We start from the raw sequence: 27,802 nt of genomic DNA, 5'->3' as shown, positions 1-27,802 counted from the left end.
CAGGTAATCTCCATTTTGCAGACCGAAGGAAAGGTTAAAAGGAGACCATCAATTTTTAAAATGTCTCCTTGGTCTGGAAAATACGACATTATTATTGTTGTACTTAATGTCCTGCAATTACTATGCATCAAAAAGATTTAAGGGGAGAATATAGGGCCTTTCAAAGGTTTGGGCTGGCTTTGTGTTATGATTTGTGTCTGTCATAAAATATGCATTTTCAAATATATATGTAATGTGCATTTTTTATGTAAATAGCACACAGTAATGTGTCTATGCCAAATGGTATGATTTCCAGCTTCCACAGCTGGTACAAGCCACCTCCGCAAGAGCGCAAAGACCCTACCTCTGCCAGCTCTGTGTGCCTGTGTTTCTGGCTGTGGGATGCTTGCAGCTCAGCAGAACTGAGCCTGGAGTTCAGAGGGACTGCAGGTTCAAAGCACTTTCAAATCCATCTATCCTCACCATAGGTGAACCTGGTGCTGCAGCCCAGCTGGACACAAAAGAGACTGCTGGCGGGGGCATGAGGAAACACAACACTATCTCAGTATGTCCAAGGCTGGTCTGAACATCAGGCTTGCACCCAAGCAGGGTGACACCAGGTCACACCAAGAATGTACAGCCACTGGGACTCCATTTGGCTCTACCTTCTGGAGGGAATATGCTGCCTTCAAGGCACTGAGCATTTCAAGTATCACAGATAGCGTCCCAGTTTTAAAGATTTCTTGTGATCAAAGTGTTTGGATAAATTTTCTACAAAGAGCATTCAAAATGCATGACTCAGGTGCCAAGTAGCTCTGATAATGCCTTAAAAATAAGAGCAGCTTACACGTGCATGTGGTGGGGATGCCCTTTTATTCACTGTCTGGTGAGAAAGTCTTTAAGCCATACATTACCACTTCTTCTTACAACCACAGAGGCCTAAGAGCTAAAGTTTTCTTTTAGATATGATAGTCAAACAACCCCAAGAAAACAACCTCCCCCCCCCCCCCCAATATGATAAGACTTAAGATAAAACGTGATAATGTGGAAGTTTATGAACAATATGCCAGGAAACTCTGAACCTGATTTTACTTATTATAGCTTGAGTGGAGTTATTTGGAATTTAGAACAGCAAGTTCCAATCTTGTATTTTTTATACTCTCTGACCACTAAAAACAATGAAGAAAAACTTCCAGAACAAAACAAGAGAACTATAAATAAATGCTATGCCATGTTACAGCATGTATTTATTGCCCCAGTACCCTGTATGTGGGTTAGTGGATTCAGTGGGATTGTCTATGGCACTTGCTTCAAAGAACAATGGAAAACTTGAAAGTGAGCCTGTTGCTCAGGAAAGTGGGATGGAAAATAGGAAGAAATACAGCACATGGCATAAGGTGACAACTTCCAAACACTGAGACTCTGACAGTCCCTGAAACGCAAGATGAGTAAAGGCAGGACAGAAAGACAGAGGGACACATGAGGAGATGAGAGAAGAGAGGAGAGGAGAGGAGAGGAGAGGAGAGGAGAGGAGAGGAGAGGAGAGGAGAGGAGAGGAGAGGAGAGGAGAGGAGAGGAGAGGAGAGGAGAGGAGAGGAGAGGAGAGGAGAGGAGAGGAGAGGAGAGGAGAGGAGAGGAGAGGAGAGGAGAGGACAAACTAAATCAAGAGAGGGTTTATCTCCTAGGTGGATTTAAGCAAACAAAAAGCAAGTAGCAGCCGTACAAAGAAGCTCCTTGTTTCTGTAAACACAGACACAACCAGGCAGATTTTTAGACCTTCACACACAGCAAGAGTTATTTCCCTCCAAAAGGCCACATCCCACCAAGCCAGTAGCATATTCTACAAACACACCACAAAGGACACTGGTAACCATGCCAAGAGCTGCAGGCAAGTGAAATCACTGTGTCCTTTGTCCTCACTCGTCACTTCACCTCAAATCCTTGTCATTAGGCTCTGAAGTCAGTTATGACTCTGCTAGAAGTGGAGAGACACGCCACGCTACGTCATCATTTGGCTGAATAACCCCTATTCACACAGAATCACAGAATAGTAGGGGTTGGAAAGGACTCCAGAGATCATTTAGTCCAACCCTCCTGCCAAGCAGGTTCCCTACACCAGGTTGCACAGGTCAGCATCATGCTTCATCTTTTAAGTACAAATATAATAAAAAGTCACCAATCACTGACTTAGCAAAGCAAGCAACCACAAAATGTGGCCACAAGCAATGTTTTCTTTAAGACTGGCAATCACTGAATAAAATTGAAAAACGAGACTAGAACCAAACAGCAGAAAAAGGACTCATCCAGAATGCACCTGGGATACACCAGCTGTAGAAACAACTCTAGACTGTCTCAGAAAAGACTCCTCAAATTGGTTGCAACCAGGAACTGCAGGGCTCCTTCACCACTTAACATTAGACGAGGACAAGTGATTTCAGTGTGTGGCTGATTTCCTCTAAACAATGCAGTTTTGGGTGGCACCAAAACATTTCACATGTTCTGGTTGAAGGTAAGTTCTGACTGGTGGAGGAAGTGTAGAGATCTTCCATCCAAGAAAAAGATGCTTTGATTTTGTGTTCTGAAATAGTGTATTCCCTTTGAACTTGACCTGAATTTTAAAAATGAAGGAAAACACTAAAAATAGAGTCAGACAGACCTGAAAATTTAGAGGAAGGAAAAAAAAAAGCTTTGGGCTGCCCTGAAAGTCTCTCCATGTAGCCAATAAAGAACCCTCCTCTCCAAATACCTGTTTCGAGTTGAACTGATGTTAAGATATTTGTGCTTTTTCAGTTTCACTACAAGAAGGAGAATCAGACATTTAGTACTGAAAGTCCCAGGTTTTCTTCCTTTTTTTCAACTTTTATTTTAAAGAGAAAATGCATTCAAGCCTCATGTTTAAATCAAAGCTGGGTCTGAGTGCAGAACTTCAGCTTGTCATCTTCCCTTTTAATGGATCTGGCACAACCCAGCTGAGAAACAGGGGGACAAGAAGGAAAAGCATATGAGGGCAGCAAGAAAATACACGAGTGACTGAAAACAGCTGTCATGGCAAAAGGGCAGATGAAAAGATGAAAGAGCTGGAATATGAGGCTAACAGCCCCAAAGTGGGCTTTTTCATACAATGAGGATATATTTTATGTAACAGTTAAACATTGCAGTTTACTGGCAGATCTTTTCCACCAGAAAATACAACAGGCAACGGAGTGAGAAGTGATAAATCAGATCCAGCCTTGTTTCTACAGCACCTGACACCTCCTCTGAGACCTGAACCCCCCCGACACACACATGAATGTCCACCTTATTTTCACATTAAGGGCTGTGCACAGGAGACCAAGTTGTAGGCAGTTGTGTGTTCAAAGAAACGCTCTGTGAAACTATATATATCTATTTTTTTTTCTCTGTCAGAAAAGGAAGGGGAAGCAACTCATCATGAAACCAGCCAGAACCCGTGCTTTAGCAGCTGGGCAGCAGGGGCCATCAGCAATTCATTTAACGCAAGATCTCATTTCAAGAAAACACAAAAGGGGCTTCAATTAGACAAACCTTCAGGAAACACCTTCTTCCCTCGTGTGCTTCTGGAACAAGATAACCACTAGCTTTTGTGATGTTGTGATACAGTTCTTTGCACCACCCAGCCCCAAGGACACATACGGGCTGCTCCCTCCCTGTGACCCACGGTGTGCCTGTGTGCCTTGCAGACCTGTTTTACGTCACCAGCAACAATGCAGCCTGTGCTTATGCACCTGGAATGAATCATTTTTCTGTTTAATCCTGCTAATTATTTACATGCCTTACAGACAGGAGATCCCCAAGTGAATTTCACACTTCCCAACAAGTTTGCTCTGCTGCCTCAATAAAAAGGCAAAAGGCCTGAAGCGTAATAAGCCGCACTGCAAATTCTTGTCCTTACAACAAGAAGGGAGGAAAAGGTAATACTGAGATTTGCAAATCCCTAGATCTGCTAGGGAATTTCATAGAATCATTTGAGTTAGAAGGGACCTTTAAAGGTCATCTAGTCCAACCCTCCTGCACTGAACAGGGACACCTGTTACAGATAAATCAGGTTGCTCAGAGCCCCATCCAGCCTGATCTTGAGTGTTTCTAGGAATGGGGCATCCACCACACCTCAGGGCAACGTGTGCCAGTGCTCCACCACCTTTACTGTAAAAACCTTTCCCTTATATCTATTCAAAACCTCCCCTCTTTTAGTATGACACCATTTCCCCTTGCCCTGTCACAACAGACCCTGTTAAAGAATCTGTCCTCTTCTGTCTTACAGCCCCCTTCATATATCAAAAAGCTGCCTCAGTTCTCCCTGGACCCTTCTCTTTTCCAGGCTGAACAGCCCCATCTCTCTTAGCCTGTCCATGTAGGGAACTTTGGATCACTTTTGTGGCCCTCCTCTGGACGTGCTCCAAAGCCGTTTTCCTAACTTGCAGCAAACAAACATATGCAACAAGTCTCTGTGTCGTAAACACCAGCAAAAACACTCATTTTCTCCCAATTCTGACTGCCTCATCAGCCAGGACCACAAATATTTCCAGCAGGAATTACCTCCCACTATCTGCTCGGTATCCCGAGGCCCGCCTCCCCTCCAGCATGCCTTCCACTTACCAGCCACCACCTGTAGCTGTCCTCTGGGATCAAGGCATTTTGTGAGGTCAGGAAAGGTTGCATAGTTGAGTTAAACCTCTGGTCGAACCAGAGGGAATGTCCCAGCTCGGAAATACAGGTCCTACAGCTGCACGGCCTCCGAGGAAAACTGAAGAGCTTTCGGAGTTGCTCAGAGAACTGAGTGATGATATATTTAGGATCCCAAGTGATCATGGTTACCTGGTGCTTGTAGTTCAGCAGGAACGACGTCACCGTGATAAGCACGAAGGCAAATGTGAAGACCTTCAAGTTCCTTTTCCTGATGATGACCATCTTGCTGCTGGTGGAGCACGACGTAGGGGGAAGCTAAGGCAACAAGGACAAGCTGCTGCTGGCCCTCTCAGGGCTGGTCACCATCTGGGGTCTAGGCTGCACCTACCAACTGCAGTACCTCCGTCCATGGGGGAAGAAGATTCGTTTTCCCCAGAAAGGCTTAAAAAAAGGCAAAACTGGGTATTTTTTCTCCTCTCCTCGTGGTGCTTGGAAGTCTCTCTCACTATGGCTTCAACAAAGACAGGTCCTCATCCTTCCACATTCCAGGTTTTCTGTGCAGGACACAAACTGTAGAAAGCAGAGCGTGGTTCTTTCTTTCCTCGTAGATAGTTCACCAAGGATCAGATCACCCGGGAACGTATATTCCGGCAGAGAAATGTACTTTGATGTCCATTTAAGCCATATACAGCAGTCTGCAGCCTGGAGACGCACACACAGAAAAAGAAAGAAAAACAAATGTCAGAGTTTCCATGCTTTTCGCTGCCCATCCCAAAACTTCTGAGCCCTCAACACAGCACCAGCTATGACTTCAGCTGTCCTACATGCATACCAAGGAGTTTCCGGCTGAAATTTCCGAAAGGGCAGAACATCGACCTGTGAACGCTGAGTCCCCTTTATACTGAGTCAGCCACAGCTCTCTGGCCTTGTTTGAATTACAGTTCAGTCATTTGAATAGCAATGAAACACCTTACTCCCTCAGGCTGACCTTGATAGCCACCAGATACACCAAGTATGCATAACGCGATCCAGCTGAACAAAAAACACCAGACACAGGAGGGAAGGACAAGGAGGAAGAGAAATTGGTTCCTTTATCTTTCTCCCCCAACAAGCTTCATTTCCCAAGCATTGGGGCTGGATTTGTAGTTTGGAGAAAGCTAAGTAAGAACAGCTCATATGTTCTGGGACAGATGCAGGAAGTTAAAGGACAAATGGCCTTTGTTTTGCATGGATTATTGTTATTTTCCCTCTTACTGCCAAGGCAGGCTAGGTACGGCCAGCTTTTGATCTCAGAGGTTCCCCTGAGATCCCAGCCAGGCAAAGAGGCAGGGAGTGGGGGCTGCTGAGCAACCCAGAGAGGGGAATTAAACAAGCACCAAGTCTTTAAAAGCTGAAAAATGGATCCCTTCCAAAAAAATGGATCCCTTCCTTGCAAAAAAACAAGGCTTCTAAAATGCCATCGCTTAATGAACATTCTCTTGACTAAAAAAAACCAACAACGGAAACTAGGAAAAACATTGGAGAAGAATCTGCATTAGAATACATGCAGTTTGTGAAAAAGCAAGAGCCCAGCAAACAAAGTCTCATGGACTTAGCTTCAGGCATCCAGCCAGCAAAGAACGAGCAAAACAGCAACTGTTATCTGTCAGAAATTCCCATATTAAACTACTCCTTGTAGGATCCCTCCCATTTCACCCCCTGAGCTGAGGCTCCTCCAAAGGAAGGAGGCTAATGCTTCTTCACATGGGGATCTGCAAGGAGGCCCTCTGCTTTTCCAAAGGGCTGGACATAGGTACAGCAATTTTTCAGAGTTGTTGTTTAAATATTTACTGAGTTCTGTAAAGCCAAACCTGAAAGCAGGAGCTCCGATCATGGTTGTGAACCCCTGCTCTGCTCCAAGTTTCTCCTCCATGATGGGCAGTGCATGCCACCCAGTGAGTCGCTGCTTGCCAAATGCCCTGAGATTTATTTGCTGCCTGGACCAAAAAAATGCAACCAAGGCTGACAAGCAGGTCAACCTGGATAACGAAAGGCTTTATTAACCCAGGATGCTCAGGCAGTGAATTACACTGTAGAGAGCAATCCTGTGTGTATGTCTCTAAAACGAACATTTTGAAGGGGCCTGTGGTGAGTTTTGGTGCTAACCAGAGACCTCCCTGGGTACAGTTTGGGATTCACATTCCAAAAGGCACTGGGGATGAGGTCAGCATGCCTTGGAGAGCAAGAATGGGATTTTAACAGCCCTATCCACACCAGTTGGTGTCTGTGCCAGAGAGCGGTCCCAAATGTGTTTGATTCACTGGTATGGATGCAGTTGCTAGTCTAAACAAAAACACAGCCCACAACCTCCCCAAGCAGTGCCAAGTCCCAGAAGCAAATTGATTCTCCATTTACAGGCCACATAATTCAAAAGCTGAGATGCTGTCGGGTTGAACTCCTGCTGTTAATGTTGAGTCAAGTCACTGTTTGTCAACACAGTCTCTGTTTTTCATCTGTTTTTAAGTGGAGGAGGGAGGGGACCCTCCTTGGAAACGCCTATAAAATGGGGTATTGTTCAGAAAAGAACACAACTGCAGCCTCAAGAATAAACAACCATTTCACTAAGATTTTTTAAAACTGATCTATGCTTAAACTTACATTTAGAACTAAAATTACACTGTGCTTATGCAGTGAACTGCAGTGACTCCAAACTGTAGTCATAGCACCTGCTATAGCATGGGGCAAAGGTGAGAAAGCAGAACTCCCATGGCCCTTTTCCAGCATGGAAACACACACCATGCACTCTATTTTAATTCCCGCTATTTCCGTTTTCTTAGGAATGCTTGTGTTTCCTATGGGCACCCAGAATAGGAAAATATATATATAAATACATCCTGACAGAAAAGCTCTCGGGACTATAAATATGATTTAGGGCCTGAGGAAAAGGCATGCTGAAATGAATAGAAAAAGTTTTCATCAGCTTTGCTGTGACTTGGATGAGGCCCATTTTTTTTCTGTTCTTAACACAAGTTACATCCAACCCAGAGACCAGAGATTTTCTTTCTTCCTTTCACTGTGGATTCTACTGCATCTGAGACCAATGCGCTGTGCTAGAAGAGCGGGGCAATGCCAAAGTAGCACTCCTATGTTTGCTGCTTACATAAGACCTGGCACACAGGGCTAGTGACTACAACTCCCCCTCTAGAGTTGTTGTTTCACCTCTCCACGCTATTTGCAATAATCAATTGAAGTTACTGCAGAGAAGGAGTGTGCAACCAGACATGGTTTTATCAACGCGACTCACCATGACCTTGACATTCACATATCTGCAAACAGGTTGTTTTTGCATTGGACCAAGGAACAATTCCTGGGAACTTAAGATGTGAAGGTTTAAATAATGTGACCAGCCCTGCTCAGCTATGATGCACTGACAGTTTAATAGGGTTGAACTGCAGCGTGCCTGTGCCTAGCTTTGTCTGTTGGCAGCAGGTTAAGCTACCTTAAGCTACTGTGTGCTTAAGGTCTTATCTGCAGTCTGGATTTCTCCTGCTTCCTTCCTACTGCCTCCTGCTTCCTACGTATACCCTTGTCCTCACGTAACTTAATTCTGCAGCAAACTCACACTACACAGGGGCATACAATGCAGAGAATATGCAAAATTGCATTTTTCAGGCAAGATCAAAAGTGAAGCAGGTTCCTTCATGGTGGGTTCTAAGTGAAGGAGTGGTTCCAGTGTGACTCCATGGTCATAAAGGAGGGCATATCTTAGTCCTCCGTTTAAGTTTTATTAACTGAAATAAAATATCCTGGGACTAATCCACTGTAATTGACTGTGTGCATTGCTCTCTTGTATTCTAGAAAGAAGGAAAAGCAACGCCATTTTTTTCCTCCTACAGTAGACCTTATTTGTCCTGCAAAATCTGAAGAGTTTGCCAACTTGGAATGTGGGTAAAATCATATTTGTGCGATAGACTAATATAAAGAAACTCCTAAGGCCTTCAGGAAATACTTCTTTAAAAAATCACTTCACTTTGAAATGCAATGCGTTTTCATTGCAATTGTTAGCTAACGTGAAGAAAGCTCACCTGTATGCCATAAGGGAGCAAAAAGAGACACAGACAGGTGGGGAAACCTAAACAGTACCCTGTCTGGCTGCTTCCTGTCCCATCTTAGGGAGCCATCAGCCCATCAGAGCACGTTTCCTCAAGCACAGGGGCAAGAGGGCAGATGAAAATGTGAAACAGTGACTAAGAGCTACCCTGAGTCCGTGGCCATCCCATGACAGCCTCAGCCCCAATGTCCAGGTGTGAAACCCACCCAGATAAGCCATCACCAGAGCACCTTTCTGCCTGCCTGGTGGCATGGAGCGCAGTATGGGGTGCAAGGGAAAAGCATTTAAGGATGGTAGAACCCAGTCTAGTGCCTAATCTAGTCGTTGGCAACCCTGCCCATGTCAGGGGTGTGGGAACTAGATGATCTTTGAGGTCCCTTCCAACACAAGCCATTCAATGATCCAGGCATGGTGCTGCCCCAGCCTCACCTTCCCTTGGTTGCTGGATCCAGACCAATTGTCCCCCAGCAATGAGTCAGAAGAGCAGTGTGAATTACTCTGTCATTTCAAATCACATTGGCCACAGACCACAGGTAATTTCTTTTGAAATACCCGACTTTTGTTTCTAAATACGCAATTTTTTTGGAGTCAAAATTATTCTGAATTATCTTAGAAATGGAAGAAATGCTTAGAAATATTCAACCGTGTGTTAAAGACAGTATTTCATAGTGGTGATGAACTGAGAGTTGGACTTAATGACCTTAGATGCCTTTCCCAAATGTAATGATTCTATGATTCTATGAAAATTAGCAGAATGCTTCATTTCTTCATTTTTTTTCTTAAACAAACAAACAAATAAACAAACAAACAAAAAAGCATAATGAAAATAATAAACTGCACAAGTAAATAGCCTTTATGGTTGAGTTTAACCACTTCCTAATGCCTGTTTGCTAGCAGGAAAGTACTAATTGCCAGCACATCGGTGATTGCCTGCAATTGATGCTGACAGTTCAAGATCCAGCCTCCTGGTCCACAACCCACAAGACCTAAGTGTAAAACAAACTTCTCTACTTTGATGTCATCAACATTTTCCATATGCAGCACACTGGTGAGAACAGCACAAAAGCAACAAGAAGCAGCATCCCTATACAGTGGCATTTCCAGCTTTCCACGCAGGCTTTGAATAGCTCAAAGGTCTTGAGGTGCTTTGCATTCACAAACCACATCCTGATCTTCTCTGGTCTGCGTCACCCCACATGAGGTGTTGAGGGACAAGGTGACTTGCTTCAGCACTCTCATGAGGGTAACCATTGCACAGCACCTTTGTACAAGCCCTAGTACTGCATGACTGGAAAATGAAGATGCCAAGGAGTAGCGAATTGCTGCAGTTTTATTTCAGGTCACTCTTCTGTGTTAGAAAGACTGCAGCAGAACAGCACGTGCACATTTTCAGGAGCACAGCTCCAATTACCCTTCCTGCATAAAACCCAAACCCAAGTTATTTTTCCAGCTAAGCTAGTGACAGCTATATTGTTGTCAAACCTTTTGCAACACAAGCTGTATTTCCTCAAGCACGCTTCCTGTTGTTTTGGGACTTTTTCCCATTCATACTCCTCCTGAGTAACTACTTTTCTAACCTTGGGTCTTGGAGCCCTGTCTTGGGAGGCACTACAAGGACGCAATATGAAATCTTGCTGTACTGTACAAATGAAAGTCCCGAATGTTTTAGCTTGTCCCTGGAAAAACACATGTAATTTTCCACCTCAGTTCTGTGCTAAATCCTGGAAAGGCACAGTGAATGGGACTGTGTTATTCTAAATCACGGGCTTGACTGCCCTGCCCCAGCTCATCGCTGGCTCCTTCCCACTGCTAGCAGCTGGCTGACATTTAGAAACACTTCACTGGTCTGACACCTTGCCAAAGACCTTTGAGCATGAGGCTTTTGCTATGTGAGATGGATTGAGAAATTACAAGACAGCCTGACAACTCGTCAGATTTAAACACAAATCTCCCTTACGCAGACAATGCTGGGAGCCCATGCAAGACCTCTGGGCCATCTCCTCCACCTCCAGGTGATCAGCCTCAGAAGGATGCAGACACCAGGGTACGCTGCCCATGCTCCAGCAACACAGGTGACACTGTTGCTGCCACCAAAACCCCCAAGGATGCTATTTTGGAAAAGCACCAGCTGGCATATGTGGGTGGTGAGACTACCAAGAGAAGCTATGGATGCCTCATCTCTGGAAGTACTCAAGGTCAGGTTGGATGGGGCTTTGGGCAACCTAGTGTAGTGAGAGACAATCCTGCCCATGACAGGGGGTTGGTTTAGATCAAAGAATCTCCACCAACCAAACTACTCTTATGATTCCATGAATTTGTTCTTTTCCATCCACAGGTTAATTAACATCAAACTGTGTTTTGTTTCTCAGAGCTAACTGGAAGCTCTTGCCCATCCTGATAGGGGTAACAAAGTTGCTCCTGTCCCATGTGCACTGAACAGCAGCTCCAAGTCCCACCTCTGTTTTAATCAGTAAGAGAATGATCTGTAACTCCCCTGCCACATATCTGACTGCACTGTGAGGAACAAGCCTGTTTGACCACTACTGTCAAAAAGGATCACAATACCATCAAATAAAAACAAAAAGTAAAATTACACATTAGGTAACATTTAAGCTATGAGAAAAATTTGCTTTACTCAAACTTCAAGACAGCAACTCCTCCACGTTTCTTGAATATGGAGCCAGCCCTTGGGCACTGCTTCATCCATCACAATGAATAGGAGGTGGTTTATAGAGCGTAAATGCATGGCATTTAGGTGCTAGTGATCTGAGAAAAATTATTACCTGTGTCTTATCTGTCACACTTGGGCTGCCCAGGCAGATAAGAGATCTCCTTGGTACTAACAGAGCCCTCCCTGCCTACATGCACAGCAGGTCTGTGCGGTCAGAGTAAGCAAACAGCTTTTTGTGCAAGATATGTACAATATTAACAAGAATCTGGGAGGGGTAGTTGCACTCCACTACCTCAAAATAAATCTTTATCTTAGCACTTTTTAACAGGAGTGTTACTAAGGTGCCTGGAAGTGCAATCTCTACTGCAGTTCTTGAGGGAAGGGCTGGACAACATCTCTGTTCTTCCCTATCTATCATGTCTATGGCAGAGGTCATCTTGGGAACTGAGCAGAGAAAGGCAGACACTCAAATGAAACCTTTTTAGGGATAAAGAGAGTAGGGAGCTGGTGAGCCAGGAATGGGTCTGAAACAAAGTCTGCTCTGAGCAGCAGAGCTTGAATTGGACTCTAAATGAGAAACAGCTCAGGAAAACACATGCCATGATCTGAAGTGTTTGCTCTCTCGGCTGATCCCAATAAAAGAAAAAGATGCTGATGCTGCAAAATCATTACAGGGTCCCATCAACCTGTCACCTTTTTGATACACACCACATGAACCTCAGCTGTCTAAGGCTGACATCCCCGTGGGTCCCAGTTATTACTGGAAACCAGAGAGGTGACTGCAACTGTGTAGGTAAAAGCAGGATCAAATCAGCCCGAGTATCTTTTCCATGGGATAAATTGAGACAGACCACTGAGATGGGCAATTAATTCTACCCTACAGGCAACTGCACTGCTGAGACACTCCTTTGACTCAACCGTCATTTCAAGCATCTGTAAAACAAAAGAAGACCACCACAGCAAAAGCCATCCAGCCACAGTGTAAGCAGCAGTGGTTATGGCCAAGGGGAGGTGAGAGGCTCCCAGGGTCTCACCTGGGTTGTGTTGGGAACCAGAAGGGGAAGGGCATCCTGCAGGAAGCAACATCCTCCCGCTAAGAAGTGAGCTTTGGATGAGGGGCCTTACTCCTTTCCGCACCCACTATGACTCAAAAACAGTACCTCTGCTTCCCTTGTGGTACCTCATTTTCTTTCACATATTCCAAATTTTCTTTCACACATACACATCTTACGACAGGCTCAGGATTAACCTGCTGGACTAGGAAGGCTATTCTGCAGTGGAGCAATACACACCAATAGGCTGGGCTGGGATTTTGGTGCTGGCACACCAAGAGCCCCAAGCTGGGGCAACAAATAAAACAACTCCACAATGAATAATCCAAACATAAAATTATTTCATAATGTCTGTCTCTATGAATTGTTCAACTTGTAACAGTTCTTAAAAACATCCACCAGAGGACTGAACTAATCAAAAACTGCTGTTTGACTCCTTGTCACCCTTTGATGGCAGAGACCGTGGTGGACAGAATGCTTCTGTACTCTGAAATCTTTCTCATGCCATTAGGTGGTATTTAATCAGAGATCAAGCTTTGCTTGGGAGATCAGGAGATGTCAAAGGGATTTTCAGGACACTCACGTGTGTTTCCACCAAGTGTAATTCTTCAACAGCTCATGATAGGAACAATCCTAGACATGGAGCTTTTCAAGAACAGTTTGCTTGTCATTCTCTCTTCCTTTCTTCAATTATTTTTTCTTTCTTTCTTTCTTTCTTTCTTTCTTTCTTTCTTTCTTTCTTTTCTTCTTTCTTTCTTTCTTTCTTTCTTCTTTCTTTCTTTCTTTCTTTCTTTCTTTCTTTCTTTCTTACTTTCTTTCTTTCTTTCTTTCTTTCTTTCTTCTTTCTTTCTTTCTTTCTTTCTTCTTTCCTTCTTTCTTCTCCTTCTTTCTTTCCTTCTTTCTTTCCTTCTTTCTTTCCTTCTTTCTTTCCTTCTTCTTTCCTTCTTTCTTTCTTTCTTTCTTTCTTTCTTTCTTTCTTTCTTTCTTTCTTTCTTTCTTTCTTTCTTTCTTTCTTTTTCTTTCTTCCTTCTTTCCTTCCTTCTTTCCTTCCTTCTTTCCTTCTTTCTTTCCTTCTTTCTTTCCTTCTTTCTTCCTTCTTTCTTTCCTTCTTTCCTTTCTTTCCTTCTTTCCTTCTTTCTTTCTTTCTTTCTTTCTTTCTTTCTTTCTTCTTTCTTTCTTTCTTTCTTTCTTTCTTTCTTTCTTTCTTTCTTTCTTTCTTTCTTTCTTTCTTTCTTTCTTTCCTTCTTTCCTTCTTTCCTTCTTTCCTTCTTTCCTTCTTTCCTTCTTCTCTTCTTTCTTTCTTTCTTTCTTTCTTTCTTTCTTTCTTTCTTTCTTTCTTTCTTTCTTTCTTTCTTTCTTTCTTTCTTTCTTTCTTTCTTTCTTTCTTTCTCTCTTTCTCTCTTTCTCTCTTTCTCTCTTTCTCTCTTTCTCTCTCTCTCTTTCTCTCTTTCTCTCTTTCTCTCTTTCTCTCTCTCTCTCTCTCTTCCTTCCTTCCTTCCTTCCTTCCTTCCTTCCTTCCTTCCTTCCTTCCTTCCTTCCTTCCTTCCTTCCTTCCTTCCTTCCTTCCTTCCTTCCTTCCTCCCTTCCTCCCTTCCTCCCTTCCTCCCTTCCTCCCTTCCTCCCTTCCTCCCTTCCTCCCTTCCTCCCTTCCTTCCTTCCTCCCTTCCTCCCTTCCTCCCTTCCTTCCTTTCCTTCCGTTTACCAAAACTGAAATATTTTGAAGACAAAATGACTTTCCATCTTGATTTTCTGTTTCAGGAAACTTCCAAAAAAAAGAGAAGAACCTTCGACATTTGAAATGAAAAACTCTAGCTCTATTTTCACTCCTGGTAGGAGAAGAGTGAAGACATTTTCACATTTTCTTTTTGGTTTCACTATATATTGATCTGACTGCATATATATGTGTATATATGTGTGTACATATATATATTGAAGAATCTTGCACCAGTTCTCCAGAGCCAGTAAGAACGCTACTTTCAGGTAATCCAAGTCCAAAAAGACAAATCAATGGTGGCAACCGCAGTAATAGAAATAGAGGCAAGTTAAAAATATTGTAGATGAGAATTCCTGTACATGCATTAGTTTCAGTTTTATAGGATTACAGGAGAGGATATAGGATTACTTCAGATTATGGAACACTCTAAACTAAAGGTAGAATTCAATCAGATTGACAGCACACGCTTTGCTAGTTTGTCTACGTGCATCTAGTTCCCAAACAGTCACCAGCTCCAAACAGTCACCAGGCTGTTTCTTGGTTAAAACCAAGGGAAATGTATGTGAGTCCAAATACAGTTGTTCATGTGGAAGATGCCGCAAGGAATATATTGTGAGGAATCTCGATTTCTGATACTAACAGTGTGATTAACATGCTGCAGAATGCCTCGTAGCACTGTAATTCCAAATCCAGAGGAAGGTTAGATAATAATGATAATGTCAATAATCCCCCAAATCTAGGAAATATGTTTCCAGGTACATGTGAGCATCTCTCACTGTCCTCCTTGGAATTTCTGCCTGGAAGTACTACTGAACAGTATTTGGCACTGCAGGGTCATTAACTCATTGCATGCACGCTGAGGGCTCCTTGTCAGACCAACAGCCTCTTAGAATCAACGACACCAACCAGTGCAGCTCTGCATTAAACATTTATTCATCAGACATGCTGCACTCATGCTGGAGAAGGTTTAATAGCACCACAGGGATTTGCTCCTTCATTAACGTGGGATTAGAATTCAGCTTAGTGAAGGCATAGGTGTTGGACAGCCCACAATAAAATCTAGAGGGCTTTTAGCATCTGTGCAGTCTGGACTTGTCAGCCTGTGCAAGACAAAGAATGTACAAATTAAAATGTCCAGTTTTCCATTTACTGTGCATGCCTCTGAGAGACTGGAAGTCACAGGAAATTTCTAAGGAATCAATAAATAATACATTAAAAATATATATAACAGATATAAGTAATGCACGTGGTAATTAATACACCGTGCTACAAGCCAGAATTACAAAGCCATTACTCAGGTCTATTAAACTGATCGATCATTTACACACCCATAAGAGGAGCACTTGACCTATTTGGATCCAAGCACACTGTGCTCACACATCATCCAGCCTCTGTGCACAATAATCTTCCCTTCTGCCCTACATCTAGAATGACTTTTGCTGCCTTTTGTCCAGAGGACTGCCAGATCTCAGGCTGTCTCTAATACCCGTTAGGTAGAAGCAGATGCCCAGAGCAGGCAATCTGAATAAGCACCTATGATGTTCTGTGAGTGGAAGCTTTGCTCTGGATTGTGTGCCAGCCTGGGTAGAGAAAACAGCAGTATTTCAGCAAAAAAAAATCTGTCTTTTTGTCTGGACTTTTTAAGTGTTTGTAGGGAAACAAAGATTAGCATACATCAGAGTGGCACAGAAAAGGCTTTCCATAATCCTGCATATGAAAATATGTCAAGAGCTGCATGCAAAATGGATTTGCATACATCAGAACTGCATATACGGCAGCTTGACTGGGCATCCTGAAGTGCATTAAAAATGTTAATACTGAAGTATGTGGATGCTGATAATTGCATCCTGGAGAAATACACACAGATGAGCACAAAACTATGGCATCCTTTCCGCTTATCTTAGTCGGAGGGTTGAAACATAAAAAGAGAAAGAACTAAGGTAGCTAGGTAGCCAGCACTCCTAAAATATTTAAGGGCTTCCTGGTTCAAAGAGAAATACAAAGTATGTCCCATGAAGAAATAATTAGCAGAGAAAAAATTCATTTATTTAATACGAAAATTCTGAACTCTGAATAATGGTATCGTACTATAGTCTGAGTTTGAAAAAAAAAGCAGAAATTTTAGCACAAGAAAATGGTCACTAATTCCATTTTGCACATACAGCATCCATACCTTGGTCTCACCCTGGAAGGGCTGCCAGCCACATCCTGCTCCAAACCACATCCCAGACTGGATGGGGCTCTGAGCAACTGGTCACTGTTCCTGGAGGTATTCAAGGAACGTGCAGATATGGTACGAAGGAGCATGGTTTACTGGGCAGCATTGGTGGTAGGTGGACAGTTGGACTAGATGATCTTAGAGGTCTTTCTTAACCTTAATGATTCTATGATTCTAAAAGTGTCAAACCTGAGTAGCTTCCAGGAGCTGTGAATGCATGAGCATCACCTAAAGAAAGGCTTAAAAGTAAGCTCCATCTGGGATGCAACACAGAAGATACTTAGCAATGCACACAGATACTGCTACTGTGCACAAAAGTTTTCTACAGAAATAAAAAGCTATCTTGTCCTCCTGAAGAAGGATGGCTGTTTCAGACCAGGAAAGGCTACTGCAGTCGATGTGGGGTCTTAGGACTCCTGTTCTCACTCACATGAAAAGTGTCATTGAAAACGGGACTTACAAAAATATCACCACTTCATCTAGCATTAAAGCTCCAGGCAAGTTTTAATGGGCACAGCACTAAAAAGTAAGGGAAAATAAGGGTCTCTGCAACCACAGCAGTGGCCTGGGGCTTTGGGTTTGCTTTTAAATGAGCAATCAATTCAAGTCAATAAGTTTGCTTTGCAAGTGGGAGCTACAGGATCTTTATTTGTGTGGCCTCTATTAAGCAAAGGAAAAAGAAAAGTAATTTCACCTTTAATTAAAACGTCTCAAGGATTGCCAGGAATTGTATATACTATGAATTCATGAAAGCACACCATTCTGCCTGGCTTGGCTTTAAACAGGTACGATAAGTTTTTAATACCTTTGTTCTTTAAGATGCCATTCTCACTCAAATGTAAGAAGGAAGTCATTGCAAACCGAATTTATAGAATCACAGTATCACGCAGGTTGGAAAAGACCACTTAGATCATCTAGTCCAACCACCTACCCATCCCCACCATGCCTACTAAACCATGTCCCCCCAGTGACACATCTACAGGTTTCTTGAACCCCTCCAGGGATGGTGACTCCACCACCTCCTTGGGCAGCCTATGCCAATGCCTCACCACTCTTTCTGAGAATAAGTTCTCCCTAATGCCAATCTGAAACTCCACTGGCACAACTTGAGGCCATCACCTCTTTCCCTATCAGTGTTACGCAGGAGAAGAGGCCAAGCCCCAACTCTCCACAACATCCTTTTAGGGAGCTGCAGAGAGTGTTAAGTTACCCTCAGAGTCTCCTCGTCTCCAGAATAAATGATCCCAGAAACAATCCTTATAAATTCCCAGAGGAGAACTGATCAGTGATGTTTTATGCAGGAAACACAGCATTGGCTCAAGGGCATCGCTGTTCCTACACTGGTCTAAGAAGGGTCGAGAGCATCCAGCCCAGAAGCTTCACAACATACAGCTTCATCCAGCAACGGGCAGTTATTGCCACTGGGCTGTTCTCATCCAAACAGTAAATACGTGTGGGTCCCAGCTGTTTGTTTAAAAAACCTCCTTTTTAGAGATCAGCATCACCACTCCACAGACATTTCCAAACTTGCAACTGACAGAAATTCTCATTTTCTTGCCTCCTCTGCTTCTTACTTAATTTCATCAACCCTGCTCTGATTTACATGCATGGCAGATTTGGCGCATTGCTGAACTTTATGAGAAACAGTGAAGGAAGTGTGGGAGACAGACAGCACCAGGGCTCATGGTGACAGCACATGGAATATGAAGGCAAAATTACCTCACCTGAGTTTTACAAATACATTCAGTCACTTCCACCATCCAGAAAAGCATCTGAGGAGGATGTTTCAGCCCTCACAGTCTCACAGAGAGGTGCGGTTCCTGGCTGGCCCTTTGATTTGGCCGGAATGCAGACAGTCTGGCTTTGGTTCTGGACATTCGTTCATTGGAACGAAGGAGGCTCAGCTGGGTGAGGTGTGAAGGTGGGACCAGCCAGTGACATCTTGTGAGATGTTTGTCTAACTTGTTCCGCCTTTTCAAGCTATTTTTTTCTCAGCAAAAGAAGTGTGGCCAGATCGAGGGAGGTGATCCTGCCCCTCTGCTCTGCACTGGTGAGATCTCACCTGGGGTACTGTGACCAGATGTGGAGTCCTCAGTACAGGAGAGATGTAGACCTGTTGGAGTGCACCTATAGGAGGGCCACAAAAATGATCATAATGATCCAAGGGATGGAGCACCTTGTCTATGAGGAAAGGCTGAGAGAGCTGGGGCTGTTCATCCAGGAGAAGAGAAGGCTCCAGGGAGACCTGAGAGCAGCCTTTCAATATCTAAGGGGAGCTATAAGAAAGAAGGGGACAGATTATTTAGGAGGATCAGTTGTGACGGGACAAGGAGAACTGTAGGAAAAGTCCTGGGATGCCTGAGCCAGGCAGCCAACTGGGAAGGACACAGCCAAACATATGTAGCCCATAGGGATATCAGGGACTGCTGTACCTGGAGGGAGATTCATTTTGTTTTCATGTACAGAATAAAATAGCTAAAGCATGTTTCCATAACTTTCCTTTAGCTCCACCTTCTTTCTACCCCATGGTTGAGGAGCAAAGAGGAGAATGCATAAGGAAAGCGGATTTGTCGGGATTAGCTCGGAGCAGGAAGGGTCTGAGAGCGAGCTTACAACCATGCTGACAGCTTACAGCTGGAGTTAACCCTTAGGTGGGACATGCTGCTGCATGCAAGGATGCATGGAGTTACACACACATCTACCCACAGTCCAAATTCCTTCTGGGCTGAACCAAAGCAACCTCTAACTGGGATAAAACCATCTTCAAAGCAAAATGCTGAACAAAGAGAGGAATTGGAATCAGCCCTCTCTCCTGGCTGCTACTGCAGGTACTCTCTTCAACCCTGTACTCTGCAGAGCTTTTGGAAACAGCTCTAAAAGAAAACATGGAGTTAACTTGCACATTTGTCACTGTCACAGCAAAAGGGATGAATAAGCTTTTGCAGCCCCAACTGAGCCCACAGGGAGGAATTTGCTGCCTAGGCACCTGTCAGTAATGTAAGAGGGTGAGGTTCCTACAGGTGATGCCTGCCCATAATACATGGCTGACTGAATTCACACAAAATCTTATCTCCAGACTGCCTTGCCCTGATGAGCAAAGCCTGTGGCTCAAAGGGTGCTGCCCATTACTTCCATGTCGGCCAGCCATCTTTAAATGAATGCAAAGGTACCATGCTAACTCAGAAATTACAACAGGGATCTCTTCCTGAAGAACAAGCAAAAAGAGAAGAACCCTAATAGTCCTGGACAGAACGAAAAAATAATGAAAACATGTACCTAGAAGATCACAAAACCTGAGTGGCATTAATCAGCTGCATGATGACTAACAAGTAACTCTGGCCTGTGCATTCGCTGCAGCCATTTAATGTGCTGTTTGTGGCAAATAGGTAACTGATGATAGAAGAGGTAATGGTTTTATGTCATGGGAGGTTCAGGTTGGATACTAGGAAAAAATTTCTCTCAAAAGGAGTGGTCAGGCATTGTAACAGGCTGCTCAGGGAGGTGGTGGAGTCACTGTCCTTGGAGGTGCTGAAGAAATGTGTTTATGTGACACTGAGATATGACTAAGTGGGCATGGTGGGGTTGGGCTGACAAGTTGGACTAGATGATTCACACACAGGGCGGTGAAGCACTGGAACAGGTTGCCCAGAGACACTGTAGATGCCCCATCCCTGGAGGCATTCAAGGCCTGGCTGGATGTGGCTCTGGGCAGCCTGGTCAGGTGGTTGGAGATCCAGTACATAGCAGGGGGGTTGAAACCAGATGAACAATATGGTCCTTTTCAGCCCAGGCCATTCTATGATTCTATGATTTCAATGTTTCTTTGGTCTCAATATGCAGCTTTGTGCATGTGTGCCTCTCCACTTCAACTCTATTTCACTGCAGTGCATGCAAGAGCTGCATCCAACCCTCAAAAGAAAGTCCTATGTACAGTCAAGCCTAGGAAATGCTAAATTATCAGGAGTCTGGGACATATCCAGCCATGGGACATCTAAACCCACTGCCATTTTTCCATTGCCACCTGTCTGCACTGACACTCACCATCAGACATCCTCATTTTGGTTACTACCTCCCAGTACAATATTGCCAACCTATACTGATCCCAGCGCTAAGGGTTCACAAGTTGCTTTTGTAACTTTATCACCAGCTTCCAAGAGTCTTTTCTCCCACAACCCTGGACAAGATTAGCCACTGCAACTTGACTGGGTTGCTATGGTACTAATAAGGAAAAAAGTAATTTCTTTTCCTTAAAGAAAAAGAAAAAAAAATCAATAATTGGCATTACTATGTAAGGTCCCTGACATTAATTATAAATAAATGTTAAACCTGCTCAAATAACAGCTGAATTTATGGCAGTAGGCTGCATGATGCTGCTTAAGCCTATGTGGCCATCACGATACATACAGAAAACAGAAAAAATACCAGGGACTGCAGCTTGCATTTTATTGCCCAGGAAAATGAATGTGTAAATAGCAATAAAATGCACAATTATTTAGCACAAAGCCAAAATACTCAGCAGCATTTGTAGCTTAATAGATGGCATGCCTGCCTGCTCTAATGTACCATTAAACAAACAGTACAAGAATGGGGAAAAAAAAAACAACACAATGGTCCCTGCCAATATGGTCAGCTTTAAGACGCCAGGTGAGAACAGCTTGATGAAGGGAACACTATGTTGCTTCAGCTGGCTTTGTCATTGCCCATTTAGCCTGTGCTGCATGTGCCACAGCACTACAGGGTGGGCATCTGCTTCATCCCTATGTCTCCTTCAGGACTGAGCAGGGTAAGAGGGGCTGCCTGAGGCAGGAGAAGGGGTTATTTATTGGAAGCCCTGTAACAGATTGGTTTCTGGAGAAGCACGCTTGCTAGCATAGGACTGAACAGTCAGGAGCATCATCCATGACGAGATGCAAGCTGGGATAGGCATAGAGAGCCTAAAAAACATGGGGAAAAAGGTAGAAGTCCTTCAGTGCCATCTGTTCAAAAGCAAGGAGAGAGAATGAGAAAAAAATGTTTGTACTGGAAACAAAGCCATCCAGAGCCAAGATGTCCTGGAAGAGTATTAGCAGCAGTACTGTGTATGGTTGGTGCTGTCTGGCCGTGGGCTTTGACTTTCACAACTTCCTTGTCTGTGCTGCCTGCAAGAGTTAGTCACAGCTCAGCAGAGAAACCCAGTTTGTGTGGATTTTATACATATATACACATAATGAAACACATAAAACATATAAATCAGCAGGTATCCACTGCAGTTAATCTGCAGTGTGTCAGATTAGAGAGGTCAGACTCTTCAGCAGGGTCTGTTTGTGACAGGACAAAGGGAAAGGGTTTCAGACTCGAAAAGGGGAGATTTAGACTATAAGGGATGATTTTATTACAGTAAGCACTGGAACTGGTTACCCAAAGAGGCAGTGGATAGCTCTGTCTCTGGAGACAATCAAGGTCAGGCTGGACAGGGCTGAGCAACCTGATCTAGCTGTAGGTGTCCGTTTGTTGCAGGAGAGTTCAACTAGATGACCTTTACGTGACCAACTCAAATGATTGTATGATTCCATGATTCATCTCAAATGGTCAACTCACACTTGTAATATCAAAGTCAAACTCTTCTGCTGGGCAACTCTCATACCAGGGCTCCTTATCCACTGGCTCCCCTTGCCCTCTCATTTACCAGCCTCCTAGTTTAGATACCAAACTAACTGCCTAACACAGGCAGAGTGAGTGAATAACCCAGAGCACAGGGGAAGGATTTATCAGCTAACAACAAACATAGATATTTTTTCACTATTGGACTTGTGATTGTATCTTGGGCCTGCTCCAAGTCCAAGTAGAAGCGGATGAGCTTTCTAAATGATTTTCACCAGCTGTTTAATCCAGTGTTCCTTTTTTAAAGTTCAGGATGTATTTTAAGATCTTTCATGCTTACAATACTGTACATCAGGTGGAGAACACTTCCTATATTCAACATAATCAGGGCAGAAAATTAGGAAGTAACAGACCAAAGATGGGTACTTTCTATCCACATCTATTCCATTCACTGCGCTGACAACTTCAGAAGAAGGTCCTGCAAGAATCTCACCCTGCTTAGAGCAGAGGACCAGAGAATGATTCCTGATGTGGCTTCTCAGACCTGGTTCAAAGCCCAAAGTCAGCAGAAAAGCTGTGAGCAGCATGTACCACGATCTGGCATCAATTATTGAGTTGCTATTTAGAACCAAAAGTAGAATGCTAAATAGTGAGTTCTGTCATTCCCCACACGTTTCCCTATGTAAGAGCAGGGGGAAAAAAAATCCATAATCATCAGTATGACTGCTTGCTTGGATTTTAAAGCTGATAGTAAGTAGTACATCTGTCTTTTAGTTATTAACGTAACTAAGCTTATTGCATAACATCCGTTTATTTTTGGAAAGCAGTCCTTTCTACCTGTCCCAACAGCACATTACTGAGACAGTAGGAACTGGGAGCTTTTGAGCAACAAGAGAATTTCTACAGACCACAATCAATTATCAAACTGTGTCAAATAGTGTCCTGAAAGCCTGGGTCACCAATCACCCACCCTTCTGAGAGAAAAGTCCATTTATACTCCCCCAGCCACCTCTGCATTAGCTTCCGTTTCATTCAGCTGCGGGTAATGCTTCATTTTTACTCATCTCATGAATGTTTACAAGGAATGTCAGCAGAGAGCACTCCTCTGCCAGATCATATACTCCATGTGCTGATGTTACATATCACCCCCCTCCTTTCTGCGCTCAGGACAAAGCCAGTTGCTGAAGCGATGCCTAGATGTGGGGTCAAGCTCTCAGAAAATGGTCCACAACAGCTCTTATGCTGCACCCTGTGGCCCTGTATCAAGCACAATATGGGAGCTTGACCCCTGGAACTCTATCTCATCACTGCATCGCCAGCAGACTGGCAGCAGCTAAAGGTTTCTTGCAGAGTACCGCTGGCTTCTCTGCAACAGCAATAGGAGAGTGTGATTGTACAGTATAAATGCCTGTCATACAGTGTTCATTTTCCCGAGTTAAAGACTCTCAAAACAACCAATTACAGGTCTCTGAATGCCAAATCAATATTTCAGAATTTACCCCTACCTTCCTGCAGTGTTATCAGTCACAAACAAAATATATTTTATAGTGCCTCCATTTGACTTCACCTTATCACTGCACAAAGTATAGTGGTGGGGCAGGGCTGTGGGTGAGAAACAAAATCAGTGTGCACTAGAATATGAACAATGAGAAGACTTTAGAACTGAGGGGCCTGTCAGGCATCTGAGCGGGGTTCTCAAGATTTTATGGTGATAATATCACAGCCCCTTCTCCATGCTTTGGGATGCTTTAACCCTTCTGTGCTCACAGCTCTCAAAGACAGGAGCTGAACGCATGAACCTTTCTGCTCATTTTACCTTATATACTCCTAGCAGGGAGACCAATCAGTGCAAGAATGCATCAGCACAACCAATAAGGCACTTGCTGGCACATGAAGTGGCTCCTAATGTCCCTCCACAAAAGTGCAATGCACTGTCATCGTGACAAGGGAGGCACCAGATGCCTTTATTTTTAATTGCTCTGAAAAGGCACCTGCCCCATTGCAGGCTCTGCCCAAAGACCGTTCTCAACCCCTCCCCAAGGCAAACACTAGTCTGAGACATCCTCTTTTCTATGCACTGAAAAATGTTTCTAGTTCATAAATTCATGGCACGGGTTCAACACAACTCCCAGAAGCTCTTTTCAGCCACAGCCACAAATATGGTTTCACTCTTCAAATTCTGTGTTGGCAGTAAAATCAAAGCTTGGCCACTGCTTGGCCATTCCAGCTTGGAAACAATTTTTTTTGGCTGAGATTTCCTCAACCTAATCCTCAAAAGCCATCGATCACAGCCGGCTGCTGAGATGAAGGCGCCGGTCTGAATGCGTTGCTGGCCTACAGAGAAGTAACCCCTCGATTCTGGTGCTCCTGTGAGCTTTTCCTCAAAGGTGAATTTCTCTGTGCAAACCATTTAGACAGAGCAGTACTCTCTCCTGGCTTGCTATTGAACTGCCTAGGATAGAGCATTTAAATGCAAGAAGGCAAAACAATCGTATTGACTGTCCTTTGTCTGCCTTTATTTAATTCTGTAAAGCAAACAGCTTGTGCGAAACACACTCCTCGTAATAAAACCGTATTGCACATTTGCTTATAGAGGGTCACCAGGGAGAGCAAATGTGCCTGTACTCAGCAATAGATGTTGGATTTAAGGTTGAACAGCAATTATTCAAAATGAGAGAGACTACTGGATCCAAGACTACTGCCCTTTAGGACTCAGCCTGTCAAGTTGCATTGCTCTGTATTTTTTTATCCAAGAGAACTGCATCTCCATACTGTTACTGCTAGGTGATAATCGAGCCTTTAAGCCCAAGCTGATAGAGATTGAAAAGTGTTAGTATATCCAAACTGCATATTCTTTGTTAAAATTACCGCTTTTTATTATTGTTATTAATAACCAATATGCCATAGAATATTAAAGGAACAAAACTTTAAATAATTTATCCTGAGAGGATATAAAACCAGAGTTTTCAATTTAATCACCCCTACAATAACTTCTTCCCTAGCTTTCAGCATTCTGTAGCTATATCATCAAGAGGAAGTCGTGTTGCTACCATATACTTATTTGTCTAGGGTTTTTTTTTTTGTGAGTATTTTTCATCAGTAAACTGCTATTTCTTCCTCTTCTGAAATTAAACAAGCAGTCATTAAAACATAACACGTCTCTCCACAGATTCTTCCTCAACACTTTTTACCTATCTAGCTTTGCACTTGATAAGACTTGTACATATTACTCACCAAAGACAAATATAATAAAATTCCACAGAGCTCAAGTGCGTGTGCCATTTCCTTTTCAAGCAAGATTTAATCAATGCATGGCCACCTCAGCCCTGACCAGATGATCAGTCAATGCTGCTCTGAGTAATCTCTTGGAAAGTCTGAGCCTACAGACAATTACAGACCACTTAATCACAAAATTTAATCAAGATAATAATTAGGCACTGCATCCTGTTTAATGCACAAGGATGTGAGCCTTCCAGTTCCTGCTGCCAGATTGGAACTGAACACACGAACGGGGGGAAGAATGAGCAAAGTCAACATGCTATATCCTTGATGAAAGAGAAAATGCTAAACTCAAATGTCCTGGCAAATCCTTTGTGCCAGTCGAAAATCCAATCCTACAAGATTCTCTCAAAGCCCTGTATCTTCAGAAGTCCAACTTACCAGGCTTGAGAGATAAAGCTCAGGGTCCAGGTCCTATTGATGCTGTACTGATGCTTAGCAAGCAGTTCTCACTCAGATAAATCTTGCCCTTCAGAATGGTCAAGCATGGAAAGGAAAAGCTCTATTAAGTGGCTTTTTGAAGGTCAAAGTGAACATACAAGCCTGCCAGTTGCCTGTCAGTCATTGTAATCACCGCACCACACTGCTTCTGACAGGTCAGCTTCGGAGGTCACAGCAAAGAGTCTGTAGTCATTATAGTTTTAAAACAATGTTGTGTTTGCTGTAAGCTAAGCAAAGTCACTTTCTGGGACAGATACTGCTTTTTCCGTACTTATTTCCAATTCTGAAGTGCTGCGTAGGTCTTGTTAGAAACCAAATCAGACCCACACACAGTACAGCTGGAGAGACAGCAGCCGAAGCAATGCATCTGTAAACAGTAAAAAGCCCAAAAACACAAACTTTTGGAAGTAAGAGCGGAGGAGTGGAGAAAAGGAGTGAGATGACCCAACGAGTCAATTCCACTTCTAAATTCCACAAGACTTTCTGAGTTAAAAACAGGTAGAAACGTAGATTTTTTCCTATAAAACAAGTGTTCTATAGACTGAGAGGGACAAGTAGCTCTATACACCCTCTCTGGAGGAAAAATATTGGGGACAGGGTGCTAAACACTGCTTTGTCTTCTGAATGAGGACAAGCATCTTTTAGAGGTCTGTTGGACAGTTTTATTTACACTAAGAATCACGGTAGTTACAGCTGTTTGAGATCAGGTGCCAAGTCATTTGAGACCACTTCCCCGTGCTTCCTGCGTGCTACCTATTCTGTCTATGCATGGTTTGCTGGGAAAAGCCTGGACAAAGTGTGCATCTTCACCAAACAATGTCGCACCTTGAGATCCCATGTCTCCTACTGCATCCAGTTTGTGCAAACTGTGGGCATGGGCCAATAACCCATGTGGAACTTGCATGGCTTCCCATAGGAGACAGCAGAGAGTGATCTCTGCAAACAGGCAGGAAAGTGAAATCCTTTCTTTACACACACAGACTATAAAATAACAAATAAGTTGAGGTGAGTGATAGTAACATTTCCATCTTCACAGACGCTGTTAGCTATGATGAGTCCTTTCTGTAAATTGAGCTGCAGCTGCTTATCAAGAGTGTTATTATCAGCCACTGTGAGCCTGTAAACAAGAATTTCCACTGTATTTTGATGGCTGCTGGCCACATCCACCAAAAAAGGGGATTCTAACAGACATACAGTTATCATTGTTCAAATGTTAATGAATATATGGCATTCCTATTCATTATTTAAGTGACATACAGGCACAGTTTCAGTCAAAGCCACGTCTTCATAAATGTTACTGACTACAAATGTGCCTTTAATAAAATATTTCATTACGCAAAAATAAAGTGTTGTACCAATAATCAAAGGAAAGTTAATAGAAAGTTAAAATACACAATGATAGAGCCTAAACTCCCTATTCATGGAAAATCTCTTTAATTTTAATAGGAGCTCTCTCAGACCCTGCGCAGCAATGAAGACTTGGGCCTGCTGAGCACACACAAGGACCAGAAACAGCTTTTTCAAGCTATTCTGCAGCACACATAGACTGATGCAGGGTTATTTGGGTCAGAATAGGTCTGTCTGCGGATGTTTTGACCACAACTCAATAACACTGCCTACAGATCCAATAAATGGAGCTCTGTGGCCAGCTTTGTATTCATTATCCAACTGTCTGGACTTTGGAAAACACTCTGTAAATTGGCGTTCAAGCTGCCATGTGGGATTCAGTGCAGCTAAGGCTCTGATTTTCTCACCAATGCTTGTATTTTTGATAAACTTCTGTGCTCAGGATTCTCAGGTTGGGTACTTCGAACAGAAACATCCTAAATCTAGTCAGCTTGCAAATGCTGGCCCCAGACCGCTTGCTATTTATTTTCCCTAAATTAATCTGAGCTCAGCAAGACACTTAAGCACACATCCAACTTTATAAAGACAGAGTGGGTTTCCTACTCACTTAAATAATGCAGATGCAAATGCACTGCTGAATCAGGTCTATAAAAATCCAATAGCAGTCAGTAATAAATGCTTTGCCATACAGAAGTCATCTCTGCTTCGCAGCCAAAAGGATGGAGTGAATCTGTGCCCTGAAATGCCAGTGCTGCGGGGCTGCCTCTGCTCCCTGCATCCCATTTCA

General features: G+C 43.4%; 1 protein-coding gene across 1 annotated transcript in view; it reads right to left on the bottom strand.

Moving 5' to 3' along the window:
* Positions 1-27,802, bottom strand: part of ST3GAL1 (ST3 beta-galactoside alpha-2,3-sialyltransferase 1) — a 68,491-nt gene that overhangs the window by 18,789 nt on the left and 21,900 nt on the right. Inside the window, exon 2 of the mRNA XM_072328840.1 lies at positions 4,594-5,325. Within this exon, the coding sequence (XP_072184941.1) occupies positions 4,594-4,905 (312 nt within the window). The 5' untranslated portion in view covers positions 4,906-5,325. The remainder of the gene's footprint in view (positions 1-4,593; positions 5,326-27,802) is intronic.

The sequence above is a fragment of the Excalfactoria chinensis genome, chromosome 2, assembly GCF_039878825.1.
Source record: "Excalfactoria chinensis isolate bCotChi1 chromosome 2, bCotChi1.hap2, whole genome shotgun sequence".
Taxonomy (NCBI): Eukaryota; Metazoa; Chordata; class Aves; order Galliformes; family Phasianidae; genus Excalfactoria; species Excalfactoria chinensis.
The sequence above is the reverse complement of the archived record's forward strand: the minus strand, read 5'-3'. Positions and strand labels throughout refer to the sequence as shown.